This window comes from Labeo rohita, unplaced genomic scaffold (assembly GCF_022985175.1).
Source record: "Labeo rohita strain BAU-BD-2019 unplaced genomic scaffold, IGBB_LRoh.1.0 scaffold_305, whole genome shotgun sequence".
In the NCBI taxonomy this organism is placed as follows: Eukaryota; Metazoa; Chordata; class Actinopteri; order Cypriniformes; family Cyprinidae; genus Labeo; species Labeo rohita.
The window spans coordinates 26,041-38,371 of NW_026129223.1; the positions used below are offsets into that span (position 1 = coordinate 26,041).

The 12,331-nt window shown below is 38.0% G+C and overlaps 1 protein-coding gene across 10 annotated transcripts in view; it reads left to right on the top strand.

The window, feature by feature from the left end:
• Positions 1–12,331, top strand: part of LOC127160256 (NACHT, LRR and PYD domains-containing protein 3) — a 55,930-nt gene that overhangs the window by 21,956 nt on the left and 21,643 nt on the right. For 3 of the 10 annotated variants that reach the window (XM_051102916.1, XM_051102910.1, XM_051102909.1), the window contains exons 8-11: positions 6,365–6,538; positions 6,842–7,015; positions 7,714–7,887; positions 8,386–8,559. In XM_051102916.1, the coding sequence (XP_050958873.1) occupies positions 6,365–6,538; positions 6,842–7,015; positions 7,714–7,887; positions 8,386–8,559 (696 nt within the window). The remainder of the gene's footprint in view (positions 1–6,364; positions 6,539–6,841; positions 7,016–7,713; positions 7,888–8,385; positions 8,560–12,331) is intronic. The other 7 variants (XM_051102918.1, XM_051102912.1, XM_051102913.1 and 4 more) reach the window with 7 other exon arrangements.

Here is a 12,331-nt window from a genome sequence, read left to right on the forward strand (position 1 = left end):
GCGCAGATGAGCATAACTGGCATAACCATAACGCTAATCACTCATTCGGCAGTGTAGCAGCTCAACAGAAAAACATTGCGTCATTAGAATATCTTTAAGTACCCATAGCACTGGTTTACATCTAGATTATGATTGAATAAATACATGGTAAGGGATATTACCAAACTGAGAAATACAGAACGCTCATTACCGGACATGTCTAGGTATGTTCGTCTAATACAGACGCATATAACACTGTTGCGATCACTGTTAGCACAAATATCAATCAACTCGCTTACTTTGTGGTCAGCGACTAACACCTTGATGATGAATCTGCAGCAATCGCCACGAACAAACTAGAATCCTCATCCTTTCAGCTGGTGGATTGATCAGATCACACGAACTCAGCAAAACAACGGCAGCTCAACAAACTACGCTGCCCTCTTTCGCAATATTACTGCAACTACAGATTCATAACAAAAGTCCCTCTCGCAGAAGCCTTCAATACACATGGTTTGTCATTGTTATAAGTTAACTCTCTGAGGTCGAAAAACGCGCCAGTGCGGTTTGTGGCCGTTTTTCTGATAACGCCAAAAAGAACTTCAATTACTCCGTCATTTCTGATCGTACAGATAAGAGCAATACATCAATGGAATCTGTAAGGAATTCACTTTTATTTGTGTACACTCAACAGCACTATAACACAATAACAACAGCACTCTGTGGTTTTGTGAAATAAACCAAACAAACAGGGTATGCAGTCTGCCGCATTGTTTTCTGTGATCGTCATTAAGAAATGCGTCACTAAAATGAACTAAAACTCAGTGAATACTCCACACAGAGACATGATAGATATATCTATAGAAAGCCTGATATGTCTACTTTTAAATGGTCTTTAAGTCTTATCGAAAAATAATATAATGTGTTAAAGTAATCTGTATGAAACCAACCCCATGTCCAGTCTTTCTCGTCAGACCTAATTATTTTTAATTTGACCACGCCCACAAGCTACTTTCGGTTTGTTATTATAATCAGCCACGTGGAGGCGCAAGCGGCGAACCACCCACATCAACATAAACAAAGTGGGAGACTTCCTTGTTCATCTCGGCTACTTGCATCTTGTTACTGGAAGAAGACGCGCTGTGAGGAGAAAGATTTATATTTCCCTCAGAGGAAGAATGCGATGCGACGCACGGCAAGATCCACCGAAAGAGTAAGTCTTTCTTTTATTAGCCTACTTACGTTAGCTGTTGCGTTACTGTGATATAACTTGTAGACATTATAGTAGTTAGATTTTTTCCAAACTATAAGTCCTGACTACATGTGCAATCAAGTGAAACGTTATGAAGTTATTTTACTGCATCGAAATGTTTTGACGACGCCAGGATGTTTTTAATGTTCTATAAAATAAAAATGACGTGATATAAAAGTAATAAACATAATAAAAAGTAAAAACATAATTGTGTTTACACTGTAAAACTGAATGATAGAGTCTAAGATTGTTTAGACCAAACTACTGTCATATACTCTGTTCACAAATAGATGTTTATGACGTGCTTAATAATAATACATTAGTTTCTCAGACATAAAATGGCTTTGCATTGTATAAGACATACAAAGCATGCTTGTGTTTATGACTATAAAATCATATTTATTTATTTACTTATCGTATAACAATAGGATCCTATTAGTTTATTATTAATACTATGATAATGAATAGATGTTTAACGTGCTAAACAATAATAATTAGTTTCTCAGATATAAAATGCCATTTTTTAAAGATAGTATAAAGCATGTGTGAGTCTATGACTACAAAATCATACTATATGTATATGTTACAGATGCTCCTGATATTAACATGCTCACAAATGTTTTTTTTTTTTTTTTTTTTTTTTTTCTGTAGTGATCTGATTCCTGCACCACAGATGAATGCTACATGAAGAGTGCTGTACCAACATCAGATGTTCAACTACACAGATTTTTTTTTATTGTAAAACAATTTCCTGGACTACTGATGATGAGTTTTGTTTCTTAAATCCATGGAAAGAAGCAGCAATCACTTAAATATCAGGTATAATTTACTTGTTTCACTTGTTGAACAGAATTTAGAAAACAGTTTCAGGAATGACACAAAGTCTCTTCACGTCTCTATGGTTAGATCAGTGTAGCTAATAATGTGCTTTTGACCTTCATTATGTATGTTTTGATGATACTGTGTTGTAAATAAAATACAAATAGTCTAAAACTCCATTCTTTGAATCTCTCATTGTTTCTACCTGACAGTCACAGTCTCACCGATGGGCCATTAGAGGAGGGCTTTTTGTCTCTCAGGTGTGAATCACTAAATATTCATGGTCATTGTCACTCCCTCGCATATTCCCTTTCGATCACAAAACATGTCTTAGAAAATTTCAATTTAAATCAATATATTGTTTTCTGTAAACGCGTGAATGAGTGTAACGCCAAGCCAGCAGAGGGAGCCCTCCCAGCAAGATGGCCGCCATCCCAGAGCCAGTCCACAAGATGGCCGCCATCCCGAAGCCTGTTCACAAGATGGCTGCCCCATCTGAGTCCCTGGCCAAGATGGCTGCCACGCCTGAGCCTCATCAAGCCAAAATCATCTCATCCGCATCTCATCCCATCATCTCTGCCACACCCAAGGCAAATCAAGTGATGCCTGATCCTCCAGTATCAAGTCAAGCTTCAAAGTCAAGTCAAGTTGCAGCTGCGTTCCCTGAGTTAAGTCAAGTTTCCAAGTCAAGTCAAGTTGCAGTTGTGTTTCCTGAGTCAAGTCAAGTTTCCGAGTCCAGTCAAGATACAGCTGTTCTCCACGAGCCAAGCCAAGATACAGCTGTTCTCCACGAGTCAAGCTAAGACACAGCTGTTTGTTCTCCATGAGTCAAGCCAAGATTCAGCTGTTGTTCTCCATGAGTCGAGCCAAGACACAGCTGTCCTCCATGAGCCAAGCCAAGATACAGCTGTTCTCCATGAGTCAAGCCAAGATACAGCTGTTGTTGTCTATGAGTCAAGCCAAGATACAGCTGTCCTCCATGAGTCAAGCCAAGATACAGCTGTTCTTCACGAATCAAGCCAAGTCACAGCTGTTCCCCACGAGTCAAGCCAAGTCACAGCTGTTCCCCACGAGTCAAGCCAGGATACAGCTGTTCCCCACGAGTCAACCCAAGTTACAGCTGTGCCCCATGAGCCAAGTCAAGCCACAGCTGACCTTCATGAACCAAGTCAAGCTACAGCTGACCTTCATGAACCAAGTCAAGTCACAGCTGACCTTCACAAGCCAAGTCAACTCACAGCTGGACTGCACGAGCCAGGTCAAGTCGCCGCTGTTATTCCCGAGCCAAGTCAAGCCACAGCTGACCTTCATGAACCAAGTCAAGCTACAGCTGACCTTCATGAACCAAGTCAAGTCACAGCTGACCTTCACAAGCCAAGTCAACTCACAGCTGGACTGCACGAGCCAGGTCAAGTCGCCGCTGTTCTTCACGAGTCAAGTCAAGTCACGGCAGGCCTCCCTGAGACAAGTCAAGTCACAGCAGACCTCCCTGAGTCAAGTCAAGTCACGGCAGGCCTCCCTGAGTCAAGTCAAGTCACAGCAGACCTCCCTGAATCAAGTCAAGAAACTGCTGTCCTGCCAGAACCTAACCAGGTCCCCTCTGACCTTCCCAAATCACTTCACATCTCAGCTGACCACCAAGAACCTCATTACGTCTCAGCTGATCCCCTAGAGCCTCATCATGTATCTACTGACCCAAGCCACGCAGAGCCCACGCTCCCAAGCCACACAGAGCCCACGCTCCCAAGCCTGCAGAGCCCACGCTCCCAAGCCACGCAGAACCCACATTCCCAAGCCACAAGTCCACAGCATCCACACCCTCAAGGCCAACAGACATCCCACTATCTACTGTGCTGCCGGTAATGGCCATTGCCATTTTCAGTGTGTGGGCTGCACACTGTGCTCCAGAGGCCTCGTCTGTCCACAAGTCTGCTCCAGAGGCCTCGTCTGTCCACGAATCTGCTCCAGAGGCCTCGTCTATCCACGAGTCTGCCCCAGAGGCCTCATCTGACCACTAGTCTGCTCCTGAGGCTTCATCTGTCCACGAGTTCGCGCCTATACCTCCTGAGGTGTCAGCTCACGCTGTAGAACCTCCTAAGGATGTCAAAACTTCTCCAGGGCCCCAAAACACCCTCAGACCCCAGAGGGTTAAATAAGTCCAGGTAGGAATGCACATGTCTTCACAGAAACTGATATATGAAGTTACAGTCTCTGTGAGCTCGTCCAGATTGGTGGCAGCAGCTTCAAAAACACTCCAATCAGTCAATTCGAAACCCACTCTGTTTCATTGGTCCATCTCCTTACAGAGAGATGGACAGAGAGATCTATTTAAGGTGTTCTCAATCAGTCTAAATCAAACTAAGTTAGTCTAACATCTCTGTGTTTAATCTATAAATCTATAAACCATAATTCATAAACCATAAATCATAAATCTGAGAAGAATAAGTCCATAAGAGAACTAGGCACACCCAACAGTGAGAGCGAGAGAGTAAGAGCAGAGAGAAAGGAGAAGTGGAGAAGCCCGTCAGATGTGCACTTCTTATACCGTAGACCAGAGGTTCTCAATCCTGGTCCTGGGGACCACTGCTCTGCACATTTCGCATGTCTCCCTTATTTAACACACCTGATTGAGATCATCAGCTCATTAGGAGAGAGATCCATGAACTGAACTAACGAGCTGATGATCTCAGTTAGCCCTAGATAAGATCAGACAAGGAAAGGGAGTAATTTCCTGATTTGTGATCCAACAATCTTGCTTCATGCCTAACTAAGTACATGATGTATGTAAATGTCAGTAATGACTACATTAGCTCGTGACTAGAAGAACAATGTATACATTGCAATTTCTCACCCTTGGTGACCCACACGTGCTGGACGTCCTTTCCTCTAATAAATATAGACTTTGATCGTGTTCAGTTACAACAGTCAGCTCAGTAAAACTCTCTCCAAGATCATTCAGTGTTCACATTATTGCACTTGATTTGTAGGTAAATGTCTATAATGTGTATTTATCCTGCAGTTTTTGTTTGTTTGTTTGTTTTTGTTGTTTCGTGTCAGAACAAAACATGGCGTAGCAAAGACTATAAATTGTTTTTTAACATGCACATTAACTGAAATTTAAAAGTGTTAAAAGAAGATATATGCCCAGATATAATACACCACACATCACTATCTCTTCCGTTTGTGATTTGAACTTTTTAATGCAAAGTGTTGTGTGCTGTGTGTGTTTCTTCTTCAAGCACATCATTTTACACACCAGGTGCAAATACTGTAAACATTTTGTGCTGCACTGTTTGTTTTATCTATCATATGTTGATGCCTTATTAAAAATGTGTTTAAAAGTGTTTTATATTATGTAGAAATATATTGTTTTTCATAGATGCATTTTAAAACCACAATGCAAACAGCAATGTGTAACATTTTACCAGATTTAGTGCTACAGTTTTATTTGTTTTTTTTTGTTTTTTTTGTTTTCACAAAATGTTTGGATTTATAAAATTATTAATATTGAGCACTGATTTTTTTTTTGACAGCTCACAACTGCTTTTAATTTAAAGTTTGTGTTTCACAAAATGTAAAATGTCTAATTTTGGTGCAGCATATACTGTAAATTGTAAAAATTGAACAAGAGCATTTTAAGAATCAGTGATCAGTATCTGCCTCAAATGTCCTGATCAGTGCAGCACTAAAGCAAATGAACTGCCTTTTCAAAATTGTTTGAATGTCTTCAGTTTAAGGAAATGTTTTTTTTCCCCCCTAAAAAAAAAAAAAAAAAAAAAAAAACATGCAAAGTATATATATTTTTTTTATAAGCAGACTGTCTTTGTTGTTGACTTGTAATTGTTTAGTCTACAGTATGTTTGAACATTGATCTGTGAGACTAAAGTGATTTATGACAATAGTAGACAGTAACAATTTCATTTGTTAACATTAGCTATTAAATATATCTAATGTCATAGCTAATATATGTTCATGTCAGTTCACAGTGTATTAACTAATTAACAGAAAACTTTAGAATTTAAAAACTGTATTAGTAAATGATGAAGCTTACATTAAGGTTATTAAATGCTGTACTAGTTGTTCATCATCAGTTCATGTTAACTAATGTAGTTAATGTTATCAAGTGAAACCTCATAACTTGGATAAATAGCTCACATCTTAATGCAGGGGTCACCAAACTTGATCCTGGAGGGCCGGTGTCCTGCAGAGTTTAGCTCCAACTTGCCTCAACACACCTGCCTGGAAGATGCAAAACACATTAGTAAGTTGATCATAATAGATCTGATTCATTGTCTTTTCTCTTTCTGTTTTCAGTCTGTGTAGATGCAGTATTACAGAGAAACAGTGTCTCATCCTGACTTCAGCTCTGAAATCAAACCCATCACACCTGAGAGAACTGAACCTGAGCTGGAATAAACTAGGAGACTCTGGAGTGAAAAACCTCAGTGATCTACTGATGAACACACAATTCAAGCTGGAGAAACTAGAGTTAGTGTCATTTATTCTTTACAGCAGTTACAGTGAGATTAAAGATTAAATAGAAATGTGAAAGTAGACCATTTAATGTTGTTTAAATTTACTACTGTTTCTATATTAGTTTACCTTGGTAAAATTCACTAATTTGTTGACTGAGGGTCCAGACTTGGATTGTAACTAGTCTCACAGATATCACTCTTTTTTTGTTCATATATTAGAAGTTTCAATTTTGCTGGTTTATTAGTGAATGTAAAACACATTTGTTCATGATGCATCATAGATCTGATTCATTGTCTTTTCTCTTTCTGTCTTCAGTCTGTTTTATTGCAGTATTACAGAGAAACAGTGTCTCATCCTGACTTCAGCTCTGAAATCAAACCCATCACACCTGAGAGAACTGAACCTGAGTGAGAATGAACTAGGAGACTCTGGAGTGAAAAACCTCAGTGATCTACTGATGAACACACAATTCAAGCTGGAGAAACTAGAGTTAGTATCATTATACTGTACAGCAGTGACAGTGAGATTAAAGTTCACTGTTTAGTTTAAGACCGCTGGACTCTTGTCACATCATTTCCAGTGCTGCACTTTCTGGCATTTCTCCATCTGAAGAAAGATTCAGGAATACAATGTTTTTATGTGTATCTGTAAAAGCAGCATGAAACTTGTTGAAATTTGACATTTTTGCTGTGAAATAAAACAGAAGTGACAACAAAAAACAGTCTAACAAATGACAGTAGATGATTCTGACAGTTAGATTTATACTGGACTAATAGTATATTTCACTATTTTTTTTTATTAAAGGGAATGTGTATTTAGTATATTTGTATAGTTAGAAATTGTAAACTACACTCTAAAATGGCTTGAAAAATCAACAATTATTTTATTTGACTGATTTGTTGATTTTCTTCCATTAGAAATGTGAAAATAGACCATTTCATTAATTTAACTTTACTATTGTTTCTATATTGATTCTACATATTAATTTACATTAGTAAAATTGATTTATTTGTTGACTGAGGGTCCAGACTTGGATTGTAACTAGTCTCCTCAAATACTCCTCTCTTGGTTTGTTCATTCATATATTAGAAGTTTCCATGATTTTGCTGGTTTATTAGTGAATGTATGACATTTGTTCATGATGCATCATAGATCTGATTCATTGTCTTTTCTCTTTCTGTCTTCAGTCTGTGTAGATGCAGAATTACAGAGAAACAGTGTCTCATCCTGACTTCAGCTCTGAAATCAAACCCATCACACCTGAGAGAACTGAACCTGAGCAGGAATAAACTAGGAGACTCTGGAGTGAAAAACCTCAGAGTTCTACTGATGAACACACAATTCAAGCTGGAGAAACTAGAGTTAGTATCATTATACTGTACAGCAGTGACAGTGAGATTAAAGTTCACTGTTTAGTTTAAGTCCGCTGGGCTCTTGTCACATCATTTCCAGTGCTGCACTTTCTGGCATTTCTCCATCTTAAGAAAGATTCAGGAATACAATGTTTTTATATGTATCTGTAAAAGCAGCATGAAACTTGTTGAAATTTGACATCTTTGCTGTGAAATAAATCAGAAGTGACAACAAAAAACTGTCTAACAAATGACAGTATTCTGACAGATTTATACTGGACTTATAGTATATTTCACTATTTTTTTTTATTTATTTATTTATTTATTTTTTGTTGACTGAGGGTCCAGACTTGGATTGTAACTAGTCTCCTCAAATACTCCTCTCTTAGTTTGTTCATTCATATATTAGAAGTTTCCATGATTTTGCTGGTTTATTAGTGAATGTATGACATTTGTTCATGATGCATCATAGATCTGACTCATTGTCTTTTCTCTTTCTCTCTTCAGTCTGTGTAGATGCAGTATTACAGAGAAACAGTGTCTCATCCTGACTTCAGCTCTGAAATCAAACCCATCACACCTGAGAGAACTGAACCTGAGCTGGAATCAAATAAAAAACACAGGAGTGAATCACTTATGTGACGTACTGAAGGATTCACACTGTAAACTGGAGAGATTGAGGTCAGTAACATTCACATACAAAAATCTAAATTATTAAAATCACTTTAACAAAACACCAAAACCAAAACACTTTATAGTATCTAATAGGGATGCACCGATACCACTTTTTTCAGTACTCGCCCGATACCGATACTTTTATTTTTGGTACTTGCCGATTCCGAGTACCGATACCGATGTTTTAAAATTTACAGGTAGATTTGTAAAATATAGGGTACAGAAACTAAATGAATATGTATAATGTTAGTTGGTCAACTTTATTTATCAAATAGATACAGTCAAACCAAAATGTATTTAGAACCCATTATCATAAACTGTGTCCTGCTGGTGTATAACTGCTGTCTGAATAATTTTTGGGTTGACTATATATCCCTTAATTATTTTTATTTTTACACTTAATTATGCCCATTAAAATGTGTTTTGTTACTTTCACTGTTTGTTTGTTTGTTTGTTTTTTTTCTTGCTCTATGGTACATTATCTTCAATTTAATAGCATTAAACTGCTCAACTGCAGCGGCTGAGTACTGTAATTACTCGAACGACTCATTATGAATCTCCTAACTGTGATATTTTCAGAATTATAAGTCACGTTTTTTATCTGAAATATGCTGCTATTTGGGCTACAATCCAAAGGGACTCAAATATTGGAGAATCACTCGCGAAGCAAAACATCGCATCGCATTTCACACAGGCTGCTATAGTTTCACTTTCGCCGGACATTCGTGTTTTAATCCAAAAGATGCGTGTGCTAAATATGCGAACATCAATGAAGATCACACAACAGCGCGCGCGCTCTCTCTTTCTCTGTCTCGCGCTTTCTCTCTCTCTCTCTCTCTCTCTCTCTCTCTCTCTCTACACTGTTAAATAACTTGTGCATTGATTTACTTAAATTGTTTTTGACATATCTCACCGAACTACAAACTTTCCAGTGATGTCAAGGCGGGATATTAACTCGACAAGCACGCACATCTTGGCCGCCGCGCGCTCAATCCAATCTGCGTGCTTTGCTGACGTGCACCAGTTATACAAGAGTTGATACTGAATGTTTAACATTATATTACTTACATACACATACTTCGTAGACATCCTTATACTCTAATGACTCCATTCTGCTGTCTGTTGTTTTGTTGTCGGTGTTTCTTTGCCTGCATACGCACTTGTCACATGATGTGGTATCGGCGTTTGGTATCGGGGCATTTTAACAAGTACGAGTACGAGTACAGGAGCTCAGTATCGGGCCCGATACCGATACCGGTGCATCCCTAGTATCTAACGATGCCTACAGAAGCTTCCTAAACGAGCTCATCCAGTAAGTAAAACTGTTAAAGTGTGGAATAAAGAGTCTTCAACATGTTTTACACTAAACAAAACTTTTCGATTGAACTATTTTTAGAGTTTACCACAAAAAAATGCAGTTTTATAAGAGAAGTCCCTGACTTTTTGCGATGGGAATCAGGTGGGAATCAGCTTATGGCACTTCTCATTAGTGATCGACCGATATTGATTTTTTTATTACTGGTACCGATTATTTGCATAAGTATGTGCCCGATAACCAATATGCAGAACCGATATTTATTTACTGTTATAAAGTAAATCAGTGACTAAGTAAATTAAGTCCATACTTCACTTTGGTTTTTCATCCTAAAAAGTGTTGAAAATTAGCATATAACAAACAAACATAACAAACAAAGCATCATTGTATTTATCAACTGGCATGTTAACTGTGATCGCTGGCAAAGATAATACATAATTTCCATAGAGTTGTACATATTTAGAAGTGTGAAAAATAATGGTTATATAGTACATGTTAATATAATTGAGGGTGTTTTAAACAAGTGAATCTTGTTAAAAGTTACATGTGGTGGCCATCAGAGCATCAACCCAGTGAGTGAACTTAGAGCCCTGCATTTCACCCCGAGCCCGATGGGCCCCAACTTTTTACGTCCCTAGGGCCAATATTTACGTCATAGCTCAGATACGGGCTGGGCTTCGGGTCTGTTTTATGCTTCTTCTTATTTTTATACTTTGACATCCACAATTTATGGTGATTACCATGAATGTGTCGAGGGGAAAATAGTAATGAGATTTTTTAGATTTATTAATAAACTAATGTTTTGATTTCAGGAAAAAATTGCCGATCCGGACTCGCCATCTTTTCTTTGGACGCGCCTTTAAAAAGCATCATTACAGATTACATAATGAAAGAGTTTTTGTTTTCGATTTGATTTATTTCGTTAAGTAATAATTTTGAGCTTTCTATAGGTATATTTATCATGTCTGTGTGGTTTGTATTCGCTGAGTTTGTCTATTTTTGTGAAGCGCTCCTGTTGGGACAATTTTCTTAAAGGGGTCATCGGATGCCTATTTTCCACAAGTTGATATGATTCTTTAGGGTCTTAATGAAAAGTCTATAATATACTTTGGTTGAAAATTCTCAATGGTTGTGTAAAACAACTCTTTTTACCTTGCCAAAATCAGCTCTGCAAAAATCCTCTCATTCTGGTCGAGGCTGCTTTAAATGCAAATGAGCTCTGCTCGCCCCGCCCCTCTCTACTCTACTCTAACTAGCATATTATTAGGAAAGGCAATCACAAAGATTCATTAAAAAACCCTTATACTCACTTCTGCTTTAAGTGAAGCTGGATCATGAATGATTCGCGTGAACATCGACAGATATATGTAGATCGGAGGCGCATTCCCTTCACAAACAAACGTAATCTACTGCATCTTCAGCGGCTCAGATGTCGGGAGTAAATGACGACCACTATGTTCATTATTACATCCAGCAACACAACACCTCAATCGCTCAATCAGAGATATTCTTGTCTAGCTTACATCCCTGCTACGGCATTGAAACAAAGAGGGTGGACGTTACATCTGATCTGAGGTAAAATGCTCATGTCAATCAACTATCGTGGGAGCGGCCGCGTCACACTGACAGGCATCTGAGAATGGCTTGATTTGAAAAAGGGGATATTATTTTTACAGATTAATTAAAAACCACTGCATGGTTTTTTTATCATTGTAGGGTAGATTTGTACATACACATTCAAGTCCCACCCCCACATAAACATAAACACAACTTCAGAAGGATTTATTTGAAATGTAATAATTAAAAATCAGTGTGTGACAACTTACTGAAAAAAAAAACTAAACAAGGAGCTAGTCACTTTTAGAGTAGAAACATTTTTAGAAAGCATGCAGCTTTACTATGTACTATTTTTTGTACTATGTAACAGCATTCATTGTTTTTTTTTAAACGTTTTCTCATATTTTCTTCTCTTTGTTGTAGTTGTGATCTTTGAAGTACATTCATCTACTTTACAATTACCTGGCACTTGTTGTCTTTTCAAAAACTTGTCCATGCTTAGAGCAGAACTACTATGCGTCATTCATTCATAATTTTATTCAGCTAACAGCAATTTTCATTTCTGATATCAATTGCACCTTCTAGTGGTCTGTTGTTTTACAACAAAAACCGCTACAACTGATTACAGACAGCTGCAGCGGGGACTGTGAGTCGTCTTGAGGTAATAAAATATGATGAAATTCATATTTTGTGTTAAATTATTTACATATGTGGCAAGTAGCCGTATAATAAGCAAGATAATTTCACAGTGGGGTCTTATATCACCCTGAAAATGTTTCTTTTTACATAAAAATCTTTGCTGAAATTACAGCAAAGGCGTGGGTCGATCCAGGGCGAACGTGATCTGTGGGGGGCAAGACGAGGGAATAATCCGTGAAACGAGTGAGAGTCCAGATGGCAGGCCGC